This window comes from Aspergillus niger (genome assembly GCF_000002855.4).
Source record: "Aspergillus niger supercontig An02".
Lineage (NCBI taxonomy): Eukaryota > Fungi > Ascomycota > Eurotiomycetes > Eurotiales > Aspergillaceae > Aspergillus > Aspergillus niger.
The window spans coordinates 706,848-725,750 of record NT_166519.1 but is presented as its reverse complement, the minus strand read 5'-3'; the positions used below and the strand labels follow the sequence as shown (position 1 = coordinate 725,750).

Genomic DNA, 18,903 nt, shown 5'->3' with positions numbered 1-18,903 from the left:
TCCCATTGATCATGACACTATATGTAAAATTTACGTTATAACACGGCACTACAATCCTTGATCATTAATTCCATCATTCATACTAACTATCATTAATTGAACAACCCCAATACATAACAATAATATCACTTCAAAATTTCTTACCTATTGACACCAACTCCATTACATCCGACCAATTCAATCAATCTTCCTTTCGGGTCAGTCGTCAACCATTCCATGCATGGATGTTGCCCAATCAATCATATAATAGTACTATAAAACCATATGCATCCAGCTTTGCCTCTTAACCTCACCTGATGACTTGATACCTTGAATCCACGAGTTACAGGGATAGCTAACCATCAGATCTGTTAGTATATATATTTCATACCGTCATCCCCCAACACGGCACATACTAGACTATATCCATTCCCCAGAAAATACGGACAATTCTAGCCAACTAAGTCAACAAATAGTATAGTGGGGTTGAAAGCCCACCCACCAAAGGAGGGGTTGGCTGGCTTCATCATGTCCACTGATTCTCAACACTACTGTAGCTACTCAACCAACCAACAACTAATCACATAATAAATAGTAGTTAGTAAGTAGTAAGTAGGTAGTAATATAACCCGCCCACCTTCTTGATCAAGTTAAAGCAGCCGCTTATTGCTGCTGCTCATGCATACTAGACACACATTCGCATTCCGCTAGATACATAATCTGATTCTTTCTATGTGGGGAATGGACAAATTAGTATAAGTAAACCTGTCTAGACTAGACTAGACTATGTCTATCGCTAGGCTTTCTGCAAGGTGGATTTTCAGTTTCCTTTTTCCCCTCCATCATCTTTTGTCTGTTTTCTTGTTTCTCTCCCCCGCGCCTAGGCAGACGTCTAGGCAGATTCCCATCTATATTTTACTTGTTTGTTTGTGTCTAGGCAACTGGGTAGCTAGCTGCTGCTGCTGCTGCTGCTGCCTAGTATGATGGGGATAGGCAGATGAATGCTTCGTACGAAATAAACAAAGAAAGTAAGTACCTTCCACCCGTCCGTCCCACCCTCAACCTGTGGAGTAATGGAATGTGCAATGTGCAACGTGCAATGTGACAATGTGTGTAAGATTCCTCTTCATGCAATGCAACATAGTACTACTAGTACAAGTAAGTAGTCTAAGACACCTACATCCCGTTGTTGAACCTAAGCAAGGCTGAGTTTCCCTTCCTTCCTTCCTTCCTTTTTCCCCCCTCACCTCACACGGACAGTTCCCTGCACCGTGCAGGGCAACGTTCGCTTTTTTTTCCTGCTCAGCCATCCCGCCACCACCGTCCTAATGATCCTCCCGTGCCGGCCATCTCGACCACCTCGTCGAAGCTGATTTCCACCCGGAACATCCGTCCGTCTGCAGTGCCACTGCCCCCGCCAACGGGGCTGATCAGCCCCCAGCTGACGAGCTTCTCCCATGCCTCGCGCGCCACGTCCCGACCCCAGACTCGTCCCGGAGTCACCGCTGCGCCGGACACCGAGGCTGACGTCTTGGCGGTCGTTAGCAGTCGCACGTACTCTGCGTAGGCTGCGGGGAAGGAGAGCGCTAGTGGCGCAGCGCTCTGGAGCTGCGTCGTCTCGAGGCCTGGTTCGTACAGGGCTGCTAAGCGGGTTGCGGCTAGGAGAAGCGAAAGCGGGAGAGATGAGGGACTTGCGGAGGCGGTGGTCGACGCGGAGAATGGGAGAGGGGCAGGGTCCGGGCAGGATAGGAGGTGACTGGTGAAGGTGGTAGCGGTGGGGATCTCCAGGGAAGACGTTCCTTCGGGAGTAGTAAGAAAGTGGGTGCTGTGATAGAGGTCGCTCAGTCCAATCAAAGCGCTCGTGAAGAATTCCTTCACGGATTTAGTTTGATGGTATATCCTTCGTAGGTGGGATGTGAACGCCTCGTCGATCCATAGGCCCTGGAATTGCCCGCTAGGGTCAGCAAAACGTGGTCTGTGTGGTTATTTGTCGCGCAATGAGGCGCACTTACCTGCAGATAAGCTCTCCATCCTTCCAGTAAGCGGCCCCAGCTGTCAGAGTGGAGGACGGCTCGCTCTTTGGCATCAGCCAATTCAAGCAGTTCCGAAATTTCCTCGTCTTCCAGGTTAAGTCCGGCGAAGCAAATGTCAGAAAAGGTTTCCAGGGATCGTGGTAGTGGAACGTAGACGTATCGGTGGCTGAAGCGACTTTTGACTCGCTTCTCCAACATTTCCGTCACATCCACCTTGGTAGTAAGCCCAATCACTGCAATTGGGGCCTTGCGCGCCTGCGCGATATCAAACAAGTTGTACAGCAGTGTTTGGCGAGGGTGTGTAACAAACAAATCGAATTCATCCAGAACAATGACGATGGATTTTGCAGCGGTCGCAGTACCTGATTCATTGGACGGACCATAGAGCTCCTCTGGGTGCGACAGAAGAGCAAGGAGTGTAGCCATGGTATCAGCATAGCTGCTAACTTTGCCAGCTTCGTCTTCAGTGTTTGTCTCACGGCCAAGCTGACGCCACATTTCGCGGAGCGCCAATCGGTCGTCTGTATGAAGGAAGCCATTAAGACGGACAACGTGGAAGTCATTCTTGTACGACTTTCCCAACGTCGAGATAATCGTCTCAACGATCGCAGTTTTCCCGCTTCCGCGAGATCCGAGAAGTAGCATTGAGTTACCTTCACCGACAGCAACAGTTTGTTCGATCAAATGGTTGACCTTGTGGTACTCAGTCTCGAGCCCTTTCAGTGGCACCCGTCTCTTGCCGTTCAGCTTCTGCGTAACATATCCTGTCAGTAACCGCAGCTCCTCTGTCAGACCTTCTTGCACAAGCGCTTGGAGTTTCGCAGCATAGTCTGGAAGCGGCTCCCCGTTGGCGGGAACGGTTTGCTCAGTGCTGGTCAAGTCATTGCTGGCAAGATCCTGTTGTAACTGCATCGACACGAGATCTTCTAGCCCATCCTGATAATCATCCGGCGTAGGAGATATCTGCGACTCATCCCGTTTCTTGGACGCATCGTCCTTATCCGTTTCGAACCGAACTGTGGCCTTCTTCGACCGCGTCCGTGCCGGTCGTCTTTTCGGTTGCGGAGACGGTTCGTCCTCGTCGTCATCGTCGTCGACTTCTGCTTCCTCCTCTTCCTCGTCACCCTCCGTTTCCGAGACATATTTAGCCCTGCGGGCGCTCCTCGTCGTTGACCCGTTCGCACCTGGTGTAGAAGCGTTTCTCCTGCCCGATGGCGTGTTCACGACCTCGTCTCCGTACCTCTGCGGCGCTCGGCGCTGTCGCCCACTCGACCGTACTCCACCCCTCGTAGGTGTATCTGTAGCTTGTACCTCGTCGTTCTCCTTTTCAATCACAGCGGCGCCCGGCGAAGATCGCCGCCGCTTTGATCTCGATGTAGCGGGCGTTTCTGGCTCTTCGGCTGCAGGAGACGCGGCTTTCGTCTGTTCGATTACTGGCGAGGTGGGTGCGTCTTGAGCGCCCTCGCCCATGGTAGTATCTCCATCTTCGTCAACCACTTGTGCGTCCGACACCCTTCTCCTCTTGCTGGCGCGCGGGTCCTTCATTGTTTCGAAATGGGTATTGCGCTGGTGGGGGAGATTTGGCTGCACCACCCGTAACTGCGGGTGCAGTGTTGTGTCAATCGTCTATCGTTTCAGGGTATATTATTAGGAAAGGTCAATGGCGCGCATAGCAAACATCAGAGGTACGGCACTGGGAGCGGAGGGATAGATGCGGAGAAGGAAATATTTTTGGACTGCGACCGGGGAGATTCGATGAGATCACTGGTCGGGAAGAGGGAACAAGAAATTAGGTGTTTGGTTAAGCAGAAAATATATTTAAGATAGATTTGATAGGAGCCACTGCCAGCTATTCACATGGACTGGGCCGGTTCAATGAAAGAATTGTATTGATTGTTGACGGAGAGTCTCTCGGAGTCGGGCCAGGCACGGGAGCCTATCATGCCTGAGGCAGCCTGCATGATGCGAGGTCAGGTGCATCATTCTCGACAGACAAGCTGAAGAAGAACATAATGAAAAATACATACTAGCAACATCCTTCCAGAATCACTACAGACCTGTATAGACTATCTCCGACTTCTCTGAGGTTATCTCTCTGAAAGTGGGATAAGAATAGGTCCATGACGAATATTCCACCGGTCAGGATCACAAGCATCATGGCATAACTTGTATATCATGGCCCGAATTCCGGGGCAAATACCCACGTTGAATCTCCCAACCAAAGAGATCGATGAAGTTAAAGACAAACAAGTGTTACCAAGAAAGGAACCGATAAGTCAGATACATAGAGCAGCTACATTAAGCTTCCAGGGCGAGTAGGACGTCTGTACGGACAAGCAGGTTTAAGGTCTGCCGGCAACCTCGGTTGTTTGGACCCTTATCCAAGGACATCGGACTATGAGAGATCACCCATGCTATGGAATAATGTCCTCTTTTCTCGCTCAATTAGCTATAAAAGTAGAATTCCCCCCTAACCCTTTACAGGAATCTCATACTGGCAACCTAATCAGAAAAGACACGTGCCCAAAAATTAGTCACATCCATTCATACATACAACCGCAGCCATGGCTCCGACAACTCCCCTCCGACCATCCAAGATGCCAGCACCTAGCGTTCGTCCGCTATCCCAACTGACCCCGTTCGAGCAGCTCGTGCACAGCTACTCTACGGGGCCTCCGACATTGAATAAGAACGAGGAGGCACGTACTATACATCATTATCTTTGTCCTCCATCCCCCATCCGCAAACAGCATGCTAACCATCCGCACAGGCCTGGGACTTCTTCCCGGACGAATGCAACCTCCGGTTCGAGTCCGCCACTCAGGATCCCCCGGCCCGCGTCTCGTATCTTCTCAAAGTAATTCCAAAGCAATGCAATTACCTCCAGAACCTGCATGGCGGGTGCGCAGCCACCTTGATTGATATTCTTTCCTCGACATTGCTTATAGCATTGTCCAAACCGGGCTTGTACTCTTATGGTGGTGTGAGCCGGAACTTGAAGACTACGTATATCCGCCCAGTGCCGGCGGGAACTGAGATCCGGGTGGTGTGTGAACTGGTTCATATGGGGAAGCGGATGGCACTACTACGGGCGGAGATTCAGAAATTAGATGGGAGTGTCTGTGTCGTCGCCGAGCATGATAAGGCCAATTCGGATCCCGCGGATATCAAGATCTGAGTTGGCCTTGGCGCATAATGATAGAAAGCAAGTTCTACACTGCAGATGTTTGTTAAGATAGAATTATTCACACGTCATGGTGCACCAGACACCAACTTTATCGGGTCAATAAATGTATATGCAGGCCCGACTACTACTTCAAGACGCAAAACCCAAGTGAGTGTGCGAGTCCAATAGTGGTATGATTCATGAGCGTAGAGAAAGTCCAGAAGGAATTAGGATGACTCGATTCAAAAGCGCCCGTAGCGTCAAGATATTACTTTACCCCAATATGCATTTCGCGGAGATTTCTTTACTCCTCCGCAAGCTTCTGGCCCTCCCGGAGACCCTCAACGACCAACTCCTCGCCCGTCGCGCGACGGTAGATGTCCCGCACATCGTCTAAAGAACGTCAGTGATCATCCTGCAGCTAGCCTGTCATGAACGGGTTTCTTACCAGTCGTGGTCTCAAAGTGGGATGAAGGATCGTAGCTCTTCGAGATGAAGATGTTATCCTTCTCGCCGCTCTCGATAGGCTCATACAGAGGAATGGGGGCACCCATGAATGTCTCCTCGATCTTACCCAGGCGCTCGAAACCAGGCTCCAGCTCCAGGTGGTGGTTGGCATCCGTCTCGGCAATAGTGGAGACGATGGCGATGTAGTAGCCCTTGGGGCAGACGTTGTGAGCCGACGATACCATGGCGATGTAGATATCTGGTAAGGGTCAGCGCGGACACATTCGCAAAGATCCCAGACAATGAGCTTACCGTGCTTTCTGCCGACCTGCGACTGAGGAATGATCAGCTGCAGCGAGTCGCTGCCGTCGGTCTTGTCAATGGGGTGGTTTAGGATGCAAATGGCCTTCAGCAGGTAGCCGGTGACTCTGGCCTTTCCAGGGAAGTATGAGGGGTCTGCAAGAATCTTCTTGGTCTTGGTGGAGAAAGTCATAGACTCGGCCTCGTTGTCACGGTCCTTCATGGTGGCCTTGATGCCGGAAACCTTGCCGCTCTCGTCGTAGAGAACGTCGTCAACGGAGGTGTTGAGCATGTAGGTACCTCCGTAGATAGCGGACAGACGAGCGAAACCCTGGGGAAGCTCGCCCAGACCGTAGAGAGGGTAGATGTAGGGGGACTTTCCGTAGCGTGCCATCGAGTTCACGTACAAACGGATGCGGTTAATCGTCTCGGGAGCCATACCCGACTTGAGGATGTACTCATCGGAAGGATACAGGGCCATGGAGTGACCAACAAAGTCACGAGTGTTGTCCTCCAGTCCGAACTTGTCGTAGACTTCCTTCATTGTGCAGGTGTGGATGTTCAGACCTATATTGCTTTAGCGCCGGCGCTACAACGATCAAGTAGTCTTGAACCAACCCTGGTGAGTGGAGGGGTCCTCCTCCTTGAATTCGCCAACCCATTCCAGGAACTTCTTAGCTCTCCGCTTCTCGAACAGCCCCATGAGAGATGAGCGCAGAGCTTCACCAGCATCGGAAGGCACCTTGGCAACGGTAGCCTTGGGACCCTTGCCTTGCTGGACGTAGCTGCCAGCAATCTGCTTGAACTCGAGATATCTCGTAACGTCGGTGGAGACAAGGATGTTGGTCAACTCTCCGTTGGCCATGAGCAACTTGGGGACCAAGTCGATGTTCCAGTCGTTGACGCGACCATACTTCTTCCAGGGCTCCTCGCCGGGCTTGACGTTGCCGTACTTCTTGAACAGCTAAAACACGGGAGATTTGTTAGTAAACTAGAATCAAAATAAAGCTGTTTCCAGCTCGTAGGGTCATTTATGGGCGCTTACAGTCTCAATGTTCACCGAGGCAGCCTCACTGGAGTCACGGTTAGTGGCGGGTGGGATGACGGATAGCTACCAAGAAGCTGCCCAACTTACCCTCCATAGTGGTCATTGCGATCGATGTGAAGCACCTTGTTTCCCTTGACACTAAGAACACTGTAGAACAAACTGTCAGTAACCTGCTGCAGTGAAAATGCAAGCAGCAAGGAGTCCCTACCCCGAGAGGACACACTCGGTCAACCCTGTGGAGGGGTGTCAGTACAGCTGTCGTCGAGCGGCGGCGGGGTAGCACATACCAGTGCCGAGCACCACAACATCATACTCGGGGGCAATCTCATCCATGGTGTAAGGTTTCAGACGGGAGGGCTATGAAGAAAGAATGTACAGGAAAGAAGTCTTAAAGCAGTCAAGGGGCACGCGGATGAGCAGCAGAGAGAGAAGATGTGCAGGAAGAAGGAGAGAAGGGAAGAGAGAAGATGCGGAGACGGCAGCGGTGAAGTTGAAGGGGAGGGCGAAACTGAAAGGAGGTCGCAAGGGTAGATTTGGCACCCCCCGCGGATCATCGATCAGGAAATATTGATTCGTTATTTGTCTTAACGCCCGCCAGCCCGGCTCCACCAGCCCAAATAACGTTGGCATTTCAGGGTGATTTTCTCCTTACGACCATGCAATTAATTTGATGGAGCATTCCCATCTTCAGTTTCGCCTCCTGAGTTCTCCTCCTGCCCCTTTTCCCATCGGTCGTGCCGCAGTGGATCGATCATGTCTTCCGCTTTCGACACAACTAATAGCTGGCCAGCTCCCTGACTATTGGACACACTATCTGCTCTCATCTCCCATATGGCTCTATCATGCACTAGTTATGAGAATTGACAGTCTAGATCTGGCATCCTTTCCGCCACGACCAAGTACAGTAAGTAGGGTTTTCGATGGAACTATAGACTACAAAACACCGGGTCTCGATAATCAGGTCGCCAAAATCAAACTAGTTAAGAGTTCGACAAGGAGAACCAAAGAAAGTAATTGAAAAAGAAAAGGAAAAGAACAAACGTTGCCAATAATAAAAGAACATATACTACATACTACTACATACAAAAGTACAGACCAATAGTTTCTATCGGAGCTTCCAGATTCAAACCCCCGTTCCTTTTGTGTTATCCCTCATAGAGCCGATGCCCTTACTCCTGGCTATCCTCCTGAGGCCGGTAGCCCTTTCTGTAGAGACGCTGTGCCTCCTCCCAGGCGTACCATCTTTCCCGAAGAACGTGCTTGATGCCGTTTTGCGTGACGCGGATCTAAGAAAGCCATTCATTAGCACATTGAGCACCAAGGCGAGCAGCAGCCCATTAATGTTGTATATAATTTTCGTAGTAAGACGTTTGTAGCTTTCATGAGCCTTGAAACATAAACCAGCAACAGGACTGAACCTACCACACGATCCCGCTCAGAGGATTCCCACTCTCCATAACCAGCCTTCAATCTCTTCCTTTCCATATCGCTCGTAGCTATGCGATTGCGCTCCTTGACGCAGACCCACCACAGGGAATGGAGATCGTCCCATGACTTCTCACGAAGTTCCTGAATAGACCACGAGCGGCCTAAACGATCAATAGTAAGCATCACAACGTCACCACAGCCTTATATGGTTCCAAACTAACCGCATTCAATGTCGTATGTCGGCGTACTCAAAGCGGTCCGGTCCGTGGGGAAGAAACCCCAGAGTCCATGGTCTGGTGTGGCATTTCGCTTCGGGAGAGCGTCTGGGGAAACCGGCTTAGGCAATGGGTACTTGGACACACCCAATTTGTACTTGGGGCCAGTGCGGTGAATAGCGGACACGCCGCGGACTTTGTTGAGATCACCACGGCCAGCGGCAACAGCGGCGGTGGAAGAAAAGTTCGAGCACTGGACGGTCGACCGGTTCATAGAGAAATGGAGAGACGGGGCGAGGTAGGGAGGAGGCAATTCGGCCAGCGGGAAAGCTCCGGTCTGGCGAGCCAGCCGTAAAACTGACTGACGATTCATTGTAAGCGTAAAGCAGCCCTGTGACGGCGAAGGGACTCGGTAGAGGATGTCCTTGCGGCCTCCGGGATCAAAAGCGAACGGGACGGACTTTTGGCGCCTAGATCACGTGTGCGGCTGCGGCTGGTCACACTGTGCGACCAGTTGGGAACGACCTTCCTACTGCACATCGTGGGGAGAAAACTCGGGGCTGGAAAATGGGTGTAGATAGGTTATTCTACTACCCATGTGATTGGGTGTATCTACACTAGATGAACTCAATAGGCATGTCATATGTTGACAATGTGGGAGAAGATGCCGTTAGTGATGCTATTGATGACATAGATAGCTGGGAAGAAGACGGATGCACATAATTTGCCATTCCCACACCTCGAGCGCTAGATATTCCCTAAGCTGCATAATAATGTTGTCGTAAGGAAAAGAAACCAGTAAATCCATGACCGAACTCCCCCATCATCCACCTGATCCAGTGCGTGGTCGTGTGCTCATGGTTACCAAAAAGCGTGGATGGCCGTGAATGGGCGGCTAATGGAGGTCCGTGCAGGAACCAGAAGCGCGCGTCTGCAGCCACTCCACTTCCCAAAGCCGGCGCAACACAGTGTGGGCAGAGATCCTGGCTGCACATTGGTTTCTTATCGTTCACATGCTGTACCACTGTTATTCTCTAAATCACACTGCAGAGCTTTGTTCTTTCATCTGTACTGCCCAACCGTCTCGTCTGCATCATGAATAGGCCAGGTTTGTGATTTTCACGTTCTTCCCTTTGTCCTCCCGATCGGGCTTGCTACGGCAACCCCAGCAGTCTCCGATCACTGCTTTCTCTCATGCCCATCCTCTTTTAGCTTCATGGTGCCGTGTGGAGGGTGGCTGGTGCTTGGTTTCGCGTCTTGCTATCCATCGGGCTTCAATTGCAAGCTCTCTTTCCAGATGGATCTTCCTCTGCGACCGCAATAGTCTTCCTCGTCACCATGCCAAGCCCCTCCCCCGGCTTTGGTGAAGCAGTCCCCCCCGAATTTGGCACGTTCACCTTGGCCATGTCGCTGATCACTGTTATGGCTTCCAGGACCAGGCCCCCAGCCCTTGCGAGGCATGTCCGGCTTCCCCGCCCAACAACAAGCACAAGCTCGAAATGCGGCGTTGGCATCGGCGCGCCTGCCAAACGGCAAACTTGGTGCGACTCATTGTCTGGGCTCGACTGGTAGATCCGCCTTGAAAGCTAACGGCGTCGGACCCAACAGGTAGCGGAGCGAATTGGAACTTCAACCTACCCGTCAGCGGAACACCGGGGATACAAGGCAACCAGCAGCGCAGCATTGGGACGATGGGAACATTTGCACAGAGCTTGAGCGGTTCTCAACCTGCTACTCCTCTTGACTTATCGTGAGTGTGGCTTGCTCTCCCTTTTAACTAGGTCTATGGATAGGCCTCCTGAAGGACACATCGAACTTATTGCTGAGAAACCTGGTTGTTCCTTCCAGAGACTTCCCTTCGTTATCTGGAGCGTCTCCGCAATCGCAAACCCAAAACCCGAGCCATCTAGTATGGGCGAACGCCAGCCAACGTGCGATGCAGCAGACCCCTGTGCAAAGGCCCCAGCATGCTACCTCCCAAGCACCTTCACGAGCCCCGCAGACTCAAACCCACCACCCGCAGCAGCAATCGCAACCCTCTCACGACGACGTATTTCCCTCGGGCGCTCAGTTCGCAAACCGCTTGGACGATTTCCGGAATGGTGGACAGGGTATCAGTGGTCAGTTAGGTGCCGGGGGCCAACCTCAAACCGGCAACATTGAAGAATTCCCCCCGCTCGGACGTAATATCACCACGGACCTCGGTCAAGATCGGAGAGGATCATTGATACAAAGTACAGGGCTTGGCAACTACAACGGTGGCCTTTCATTTACGGGCGTGAGCCAGGCTCAGTCTGCCCAAGCTCGCAACATGGTCGCTGCGTCGGTAAACGGACAAGAGCGGATAATGTCGCCTGCCACTGCAGGATCAGGGGGTATGTTTCGGTGACTCGGTCAGCCTGATCTCAAACTAAAGCTTCTGTTCAGGTATTGAAACGTCGCGATCGCCGGTGAATCAGGGGTCAAGCAGGGTCCCGGGACAAGAAAAGGAGGTAAGGGTCGCGACCAGAGACGCTTGTCGCTCCGTTGCTGACTTGAATTCAGGAATTGAACAGCAGTGTAATATCGAACCAAAGTGCTTACACCGAACAACAACACATTATGCGGCCGCCAGGGTTTCCCGCTACTGGGAAGGAAGCTTCAGGGGCTGCGCAAAGCTCTGATCAATTACCACTTGCCGAAATGAGCGAGCTCGACAAGTTTGGGCTGGCAGGCCTGTTGCGCATGATTCATAGCGATAACGCTGATGTCTCAAGTCTCGCGGTCGGACAGGATCTCATGACATTAGGTTTGGATCTGAATCAACCAGAGTATGTTCTGGCAATTTTTTGCACTTCGAAGGCTTTTTTCTCACACAGTTCCAGACCCTTACATACGTCATTTGCCTCGCCGTTCGTTGCCTCCATGCCAGGAGTTCCTCTGGAGCAAGATTTCGCTCTCCCGGCGTGCTACAACGTCGCCAATGTTCAGCCTCTCCAGACACGTATCCCGAGTTTCAGCGACGAGACCTTGTTCTACATATTCTACAGCCAGCCCAGAGATCTACTGCAGGAGGTCGTTGCGGAAGAACTCATGGGTCGGAAATGGAGGTACCATAAGATCGAACGGTGCTGGCTTACCCGCGATGAGACGTACCCCGGTCCTGTTGACGTCGATCGCGGCGTAAGTGAAAGGGGCGTCTACCTATTGTGGGATCCCGCCAGTTGGAAGAAGGTTCGGGTATGTCTACCCTCGTCTCTGCTTGACGTCGTCCCTCTATGACTCGTATCCCGCATTTACTGACCGGATGCTACAGCGCGAGTTCATTCTCCGCTACGAGGACTTGGATAACCGGATGGATCCAAACCGGGGTCTTGCACGAGTCGGATTTCCGCATAGTTCATGAATGTCTGAGGGAAACACACCGGGGAGGGGATAGGATCAAATGGCGTTAGGTTTACTGCCAGTTTTTCAGGTGACTGTTCAGGTGTTGCAGTATTGCCGAGCAACAGGTGTTTCTCTAAGCTTTAGTGGTCTATCCGGGATAAGGACATTCACGCGAATTCAATGACTTCTATGACCTCACTTTCTGGTGCTTCCAAACTAGCTGATAAACACGTAAAACAGACCATTTCCTTTAACACTAACAGATGAGTCAATAACAACCTCTCATAAGTACTACCTCTCAGCACCCAATTCATCCGGTACCATTATCGACTAGGGCTTTCTCCCCACCGCAAGAACAGCCACCGGCTCCATCCTAATCACCCCATCAGCTCCAAACTTCTCCTCCAGATACTCCCTGATCACCACCGGTGCCTTCGCCTCATACTTCTCCCGCTGCTCGGGTGTCCAAAAGGCACCGGTCACAATGGGGATCATTCCTCCACCGACCTCCATGAATTCGGATATAGTCAATGAGGTCTCCCTCTGCACAGCAGTGACTTCCACATCTTCGAACCCTTCCTCTTCGAACCGAGCTTTCACGAAAGACTCGTCGTCCCAGCCTTCGTTATGCAAGGCCAGGAACTCTTTCATGGTGGGGAACTTGACGTTCCAGGCCGTGGTTTCGATGGCTTCTTTCATGATGACGAGCCACGAAGCTGATTTGTCTTCTGGTTAGAGCTTGATAGAGCGACGGGTTGACCCGATCATGAAGGGAGGAAATCAATGACATACAATTCCTCCACGTCGAAGTCGCAAGTACACCCCCGGACTGGAGGATACGGAAGCATTCTACCATTAACAATCACACACTGTCAGCTTCACTTCAGGTATCAATCCAAAATAACCACAACGGAACCAGTAATAATACTCACCTCTCATCGCAGCCCTCGCATCAGGTATCATCATAAAAGCTACCCACGTCGACGATCAATTTAGTCAGTCAACCACTCATTCCTTCAAACCACACCCACCCCCCACAACCTCCACAACGAACCACATAGATTATACCACTCACCAAAAGCCGTCAACACATGCGTATACTTATCCGCCGGCAGCCCCGTACATTGAGCATCCACGACCTTCGCCTCAGCGTTCACCCACCCTTCCCTCTCAATTCGCAACTTGGTATACTCCACCATCAGCTCCGTTATATCCCCGCAAGTCAGCGTCCAATGTCTCTTGACGTCCTCAGGCAGCGTGCTGTTCAAATAGCTGGATACAATTCCCAGTCCGCAGGCATTGTCGAAGACAGCCATAGGTTTGTTACTCGGGGTAGACAGGATACCAGAGTGCTGGACGAGAGGGGCCACGAAGACGCCAGTGAGTTTCTCGGCAAGGTGGTAGCGGGATACAAATGCTGGGGTGAGGTATGAGGAGGGAGAGATTTTGGGGGTCATTTTGATGGATAGATGTGGACGTTCTGGGTAATGAACTGGGAGGAACAATGTTGTGTTGATTTTATGATAGTGAGAGAGATGAGAGTTGGTTTGGATGATGCTGAGAACGAGGAGAGGGGATACGCATGAGAAGAGCACCTTTATATATCAATTTTGGCTACCTGGTTGTTGCTCGATCTACTGCTTGGCTGTGCCTTGGGGCCGCGAAGGATGGGAGTAAGTCTCCGATATGTCTCCGCGAGCACCTTGGTGACCATCTCTCGGGGCTTGGATTGGATAGATGTATTATCAGCTGATGTTTTACGTTCTAGATCAGTCTTGATGTTCATATTTATGGATGAGAGTGTATGGTTCGTCTGATCAGTTGGTGGAGAAGTCTCCGGGACTGTTTCGTATACTTCCATCCCGTCCTTCCATGACGAGGCATGCTAAATTATATACTACCGGGGACTGAGCACGGGTCGCATAAACTATCGGAGAAAAAGCAAAGACTTAAATTAGAATGAAAGATCGAAGAAGAAACCAATTTCATATTATTATCATAAAATCGAGAAAGAAAAAAAAAGAAAAAAGAAACGTCCCGGGAGAGGATCGAACTCTCAACCTCACGATTAACAGTCGTACGCGCTAACCTTTATATTGAATTAGTAACTGATGTGACTGGATTGAAATTGTTGAAGGGTAAGCTTACCAATTGCGCCACCGAGACGACTCGTTAAATATCTGCGCCATTGTTTGCTATATCAGAGGCATGTATTGGTGATGTGATGATACAGAAGTGGTTGTCCCAACCAGTCCTTGGGGAAGCTGATATATATAACTCGATCTAATGGAGTGGTAATCGCAAAAATTTTCTAGGAATTCCGGTGAGTACTAGCATATTTTCAAGAAGGTCTCTGGAAGGTTATAGTAAGTAAATATTGATCGGATAACGATGTCGTGCAGTACTCGGTCTGGCATAGCTTTGTCTTGGCTTATGGGGGCAGTAGGGTTTCTGTTGCTTATACCGTGCTTGATTTCCCCGTTTCCTGCTTCCTGCGTCAAATTTACTTGTTTGCTCCCAGCGTCTAGCCACGCCTGCGGTGAAATCTCTTCTCTCCACTGTGACTAAGAGCGAATGGCCTAATGGAATGGATTCCTTCAAGTTTGATATCTCACATGGCTCGTGCATAGAATGGACCCTATTCTGATCCTTGGAAGGTAATCTCTAGCCAGCAATTAGAGAAATGAGTGAAGAGTGTGCAGCGAAGGCTTGGGCATGTTGCTGGAATTGGATAATCTGGGAAGATCAGATAAAAGCTTTCCTTGGCAAATGACCTGAACCCGCGGGTAACCACCACAGACCCATGCAGCTCTGCATAACTAAAAGTGCTGATTTATCCCAATCAAGCACTTTTTCGTGAGCATCAATCAGGCCTATCAGCATGTTTGCATTGTCTGCCAAGACACGGTTATAGATTAAAGCCTGTGCTCAACCCGCGGGTTTCCTGGGGGTCTTGCGTTGATCGGAGGCTTCGTTACTTTCCTGCACGAAATGTATGAATGCATACTATTAGTACAGAAAGAGATAGCACTGAAAGCTGCTTCTAAGATCCAAAGATCCAAAATCTCAGAACATGAAGACGCATAAGTGGGAGAAACTTCTATCTTATTCCACTGGGCTGCTGCCAGTTCTGCACCAATGCACCGACGAGGGCTCTGATATAAATAGTCGGCATAATCTGAATTGTGGACCCAAGCATTGCACCTGGGCCCCACGGACCCCCAGAAGCCTATTTTTTGTTCGGGATTGGAGAAACACATAGTGGCTAAGGCACAGGACCCTTGAAGATGCGCCCCATACTTATCCTTACTTACTCTTCCGAAAGTTCTATACTTCCTTCGCATCATGTCACTTTCATGTTCATTCCCTCCTTTACATTCGTTCACACTCGTTCAACTCCTTTCTATCGTTATCCAATGGTCTCAGGAACGGCCATTACCACTTCATCGATATAGTTGTCTTTCTATCTTACGTGATAGAAGCGCCTCTCGCTTATGATAGTTTTCCAGTTTGCCAGTCGAAATTCACTATGAAGTTGTCTACTATTTTTGCCGGCGCAACCCTCCTTGCCGGTATTACTATGGCCGAACTGGACCCTATAGTGATCAAGGTACGAGTTCGAGACAAAGCAATTCTACCATGCTTGTTTATCTCATGCCCTCTTCTGGTCGCTGACTGCTCTTCTAGGGTAGCAAATTCTTCTTCAAGAGCAACGATACCCAATTGTATGTGCCCTTCATACGTACGATGTAAAGCTAGGCTTTTACTAACTGGCATGCCTTTAGCTACATGCGTGGTGTTGCCTATCAGCGTAGGAAGGTCCACTATCATGGTTTTGCTGGATAATTTCTGATGTACAGGCTGACCAATTTCTATAGAAGAACTGCCCAGCAGTAGTACTGGCGGCACCTATTACAAAGACATTCTGGCCGATACTACCGCCTGCAAGCGAGATGTTCCCCTCTTGCAGGAACTCCGGACTAACACTATCCGTGTCTATTCGATCGACCCTGAAGCGGACCATACTGAGTGCATGAAGCTCCTTACCGACGCCGGCATCTATGTTGTGGTGGATATGGCGCAACCCGCGGAGTCGATCAACCGTAACGACCCATCGTGGGATAATGCCCTATATAAACGCTATACTGATGTGGTTGATGAGATGGCTAAATACACCAACACTATTGGGTTCTTTGCTGGGAACGAAGTCTCCAACCAGAAGAACAACACTCTTGCTAGCGCTTTTGTGAAGGCTGCTGTGCGCGATATAAAGCGATATATCAAAGCTAAGAACTATCGCGCCATGGCTGTTGGGTATGCCACCAATGACGACGCTGAAATTCGTGTGGATATGGCCAACTATTTCAACTGTCAATCTGAGGAAGAAAGTATTGATTTCTGGGGCTACAATGTGTACTCGTGGTGTGGAGACTCGTCTTATGAGAAATCTGGCTACAAAGCTCGCACTGAGGAATTCGCTAATTATTCCGTTCCAGTGTTCTTTGCCGAGTATGGTTGCAACCTTGTCAAGCCTCGCAAGTTCACTGATGTGGCTGCTCTCTACGGTGACCAGATGGCGAAGGTTTGGTCCGGGGGTATTGTCTATATGTACTTCCAGGAAGCCAATGACTACGGTATGTTTAAGCTCTCTTTTTTCCCCCCTGTCCATCTTCCCTAACGGAATCCATAGGTTTAGTAACCCTTAAGGGTGATACTGCCAGCAAGCTCCCCGACTTCTTCGGCTATTCTGAGCAAATCGCAAGCGTCAATCCTACAGGTGTCAAGAAAGCCGACTATTCTCCTTCCAACACAGCTCTTGAATCTTGCCCTACTATTGACGGCAACTGGTTTGCCAGAGCTAGTCCACTACCCCCTTCTCCTAACCCCGATCTTTGCACATGCATGGATGCCTCTTTGGAATGCGTGGTGAAGGACGATGTTTCGAATAAAACCTTTGCCGACCTTTTCAATACCGTCTGTGGCTATGGGGTTTGTGATGGCATTTCCACTAATGCAACTTCCGGTGAATACGGCTCCTACAGCGTGTGTAGTGCGAAGGAGAAATTGTCCTTTGCTTTCAACAGATACTATCAGGAACAAAAGGCCAAGGGCAACGCTGCGTCCGCTTGTGATTTCGCTGGCGCTGCGAGCACTAAAATCCCTAAAAGTCCTAGTAGCACCTGCTCTAGCCTGCTCGATGCCGCAGGCGCTGAAGGGACCCGCACAGTTACTGCTTCTCCGACCGGTGGCTCTGTTCTGAACTCTCCATCTTCCAGTACTGGTGCCGCCCATCCTATGGCAACTGTTAGCAGCGTAAATATTGGGCTGTGGCAGCTTGGCGCCTATGCAGTAACAGCGTTTGTCGCTGGTTTCGCGATGATTCTTCTATAGGTATTTTCTGAATACTTGGACTTGCGTTTTTCGATATCTTCTTTGAGTTGACTTCACGAATTTGGCCATTTCGATCATTGCTCCTGTTAGAGCCTACCCGGTCCTACTTCGCTTTCTGTGTTTTTCTTATTGTAGTTTAGATCCAATTCACTCAATAAGATAGTCATATGTTGACACGAAGTCGGAAATTTGTACCCTCGGCTTTTGCAATCAGGTACATCAAGCAGTGTCCTTATCCCTTTCCTTCAGCCAGACTCTGGTATAACCCACAAATCTACGTGCCACACCTTCACCACTCCTTGGCACTCAAAGAAATCTAGACTTTCCTTGCGGATCTATACAATATCAAAATAGTTCCCCAATGCAATTTCGCGTGCTTTTCTGATATTTTACCTGTAGCTCTCAGTGCCCACCCGTGACAGATGCCAAGTAGCATACTCTTCCACGGCTGCCTCGAGAAGTCCAGGAACGTTGTTCAAATCATCTTTAATCGAGTTTGGAGCATCTTCAAACGCCCAGAAGGAAGAGCCCGCGGGTTGGGGTGACTGTGATGACGGGATATTAATGTTTATTTGCAGAGGCGTCGAGCCAGACGTGAGGCTGCTGGTAAATTTATTATGTTTTAGAAGCCGTTGCTGCTCTTCTGTATACAGCTGTTCCTGTATTCTTATCAGGAATATTATTATGAATCTCCAGGATACCACCTTGCTCCACATATTGGACGAGGCTGATGGAGGAGATCTTGCCACATGAGTATCTGCTTATTTATAGTCTTTCCTTCAAATATCAGTTTTTTAAACCGCTTTGTAAGATCGTGCCGTGAGTGATTGTTTACAGAAACAATAACTGTAGTATCATCAAGTCTGACACGCCTGCCATGGTTTATTTTCTGATGTAGCAGACGTTCAGCCTCCTGTTCTATTTTCTCCCAATACAGACTGGGCGTTGAATATAGTTCTTGTTCCGTATCTTTTACCAAAACTCGATGGTCCAAAGTCACTCTCTACTCGATTACGTATGGAACGTAAGACGGGCGTTCATCGTCTGTTGAACTGCTATCAGACCCAACAACATCACGGAAGGATTACACATAAGCAGACTCAGGGGTGTGCTCGTATATGACTGAGGCACGGTTGGTAGCATGTATAGGACGACACCACCATTACGTTGATTGACGGCCGTTAGCACAGAAGTACGGCAGCCAAACTGACAGCTTGTCTGCGAGTCTACTATCCGGCTCGGCAAGGCGGGGGAAAAGAGTATAACAAGGTTAATCCAAAAATGTTCGAAAAAAAGAAGCGTCCCGGGAGAGGATCGAACTCTCAACCTCACGATTAACAGTCGTACGCGCTAACCTGTATTTGAATTAGTAACTGAGAGATATGATGAATTTCGGAAGTGAAAGCTTACCAATTGCGCCACCGAGACTACTCAGTTGTTGCAGGGGTCTACTTATGGTATTATCAACGAACATAAAGCGATGCGTACCATCCAGTAAATGACGCCACCAGGCGGCACAACTGCTATACA

General features: G+C 49.9%; 8 protein-coding genes and 2 non-coding genes across 10 annotated transcripts, besides 1 other annotated feature; 3 read left to right on the top strand and 7 right to left on the bottom strand.

The window, feature by feature from the left end:
- Positions 1 to 1,281: 1,281 nt before the first annotated feature.
- Positions 1,282 to 3,557, bottom strand: An02g03140 (uncharacterized protein; the record flags this gene model as incomplete). The annotated part of the gene is made up of 2 exons (XM_001399413.1): positions 1,282 to 1,920; positions 1,992 to 3,557. 2 exons carry the CDS (start codon positions 3,555 to 3,557, stop codon positions 1,282 to 1,284), a joined length of 2,205 nt encoding a protein of 734 aa, XP_001399450.1.
- A 1,019-nt stretch (positions 3,558 to 4,576) lies between these two features.
- Positions 4,577 to 5,190, top strand: An02g03130 (hypothetical protein; the record flags this gene model as incomplete). The annotated part of the gene is made up of 3 exons (XM_059746168.1): positions 4,577 to 4,869; positions 4,900 to 4,913; positions 4,961 to 5,190. The coding sequence occupies 3 exons, from the start codon at positions 4,577 to 4,579 to the stop codon at positions 5,188 to 5,190; spliced, it is 537 nt and encodes a 178-aa protein (XP_059605105.1).
- Positions 5,191 to 5,482: 292 nt separating this feature from the next.
- An02g03120 (uncharacterized protein) lies at positions 5,483 to 7,306 on the bottom strand (the record flags this gene model as incomplete). The annotated part of the gene is made up of 8 exons (XM_001399411.3): positions 5,483 to 5,571; positions 5,627 to 5,884; positions 5,938 to 6,492; positions 6,544 to 6,889; positions 6,971 to 6,998; positions 7,061 to 7,120; positions 7,182 to 7,206; positions 7,261 to 7,306. The coding sequence occupies 8 exons, from the start codon at positions 7,304 to 7,306 to the stop codon at positions 5,483 to 5,485; spliced, it is 1,407 nt and encodes a 468-aa protein (XP_001399448.1).
- A 329-nt stretch (positions 7,307 to 7,635) lies between these two features.
- An02g03110 (mitochondrial 54S ribosomal protein uL29m) lies at positions 7,636 to 8,989 on the bottom strand (the record flags this gene model as incomplete). The annotated part of the gene is made up of 4 exons (XM_001399410.3): positions 7,636 to 7,810; positions 8,147 to 8,259; positions 8,396 to 8,562; positions 8,623 to 8,989. 4 exons carry the CDS (start codon positions 8,987 to 8,989, stop codon positions 7,636 to 7,638), a joined length of 822 nt encoding a protein of 273 aa, XP_001399447.3.
- A 722-nt stretch (positions 8,990 to 9,711) lies between these two features.
- Positions 9,712 to 12,001, top strand: An02g03090 (uncharacterized protein; the record flags this gene model as incomplete). Its single annotated transcript, XM_059746167.1, has 8 exons — positions 9,712 to 9,724; positions 10,050 to 10,157; positions 10,225 to 10,366; positions 10,465 to 10,991; positions 11,044 to 11,108; positions 11,161 to 11,426; positions 11,475 to 11,835; positions 11,912 to 12,001. 8 exons carry the CDS (start codon positions 9,712 to 9,714, stop codon positions 11,999 to 12,001), a joined length of 1,572 nt encoding a protein of 523 aa, XP_059605104.1.
- Positions 12,002 to 12,312: 311 nt separating this feature from the next.
- On the bottom strand, positions 12,313 to 13,439 carry An02g03100 (uncharacterized protein; the record flags this gene model as incomplete). The annotated part of the gene is made up of 4 exons (XM_059746166.1): positions 12,313 to 12,698; positions 12,775 to 12,811; positions 12,853 to 12,953; positions 13,058 to 13,439. The coding sequence occupies 4 exons, from the start codon at positions 13,437 to 13,439 to the stop codon at positions 12,313 to 12,315; spliced, it is 906 nt and encodes a 301-aa protein (XP_059605103.1).
- Positions 13,440 to 14,015: 576 nt separating this feature from the next.
- On the bottom strand, positions 14,016 to 14,148 carry tRNA-SeC (TCA). The gene has a single exon. It is a non-coding gene; the product is annotated as a tRNA-Sec (tRNA).
- Positions 14,149 to 15,511: 1,363 nt separating this feature from the next.
- On the top strand, positions 15,512 to 17,373 carry An02g03070 (uncharacterized protein; the record flags this gene model as incomplete). The annotated part of the gene is made up of 5 exons (XM_001399407.1): positions 15,512 to 15,592; positions 15,670 to 15,707; positions 15,768 to 15,793; positions 15,861 to 16,616; positions 16,673 to 17,373. 5 exons carry the CDS (start codon positions 15,512 to 15,514, stop codon positions 17,371 to 17,373), a joined length of 1,602 nt encoding a protein of 533 aa, XP_001399444.1.
- A 292-nt stretch (positions 17,374 to 17,665) lies between these two features.
- Positions 17,666 to 18,033: a repeat region (Title: weak similarity to transposon Ant1 -Aspergillus niger).
- Positions 17,763 to 18,089, bottom strand: An02g03060 (uncharacterized protein; the record flags this gene model as incomplete). Its single annotated transcript, XM_059746165.1, has 2 exons — positions 17,763 to 18,032; positions 18,078 to 18,089. 2 exons carry the CDS (start codon positions 18,087 to 18,089, stop codon positions 17,763 to 17,765), a joined length of 282 nt encoding a protein of 93 aa, XP_059605102.1.
- A 583-nt stretch (positions 18,090 to 18,672) lies between these two features.
- Positions 18,673 to 18,801, bottom strand: tRNA-Phe (GAA). Its single transcript has one exon. It is a non-coding gene; the product is annotated as a tRNA-Phe (tRNA).
- Positions 18,802 to 18,903: the final 102 nt, after the last annotated feature.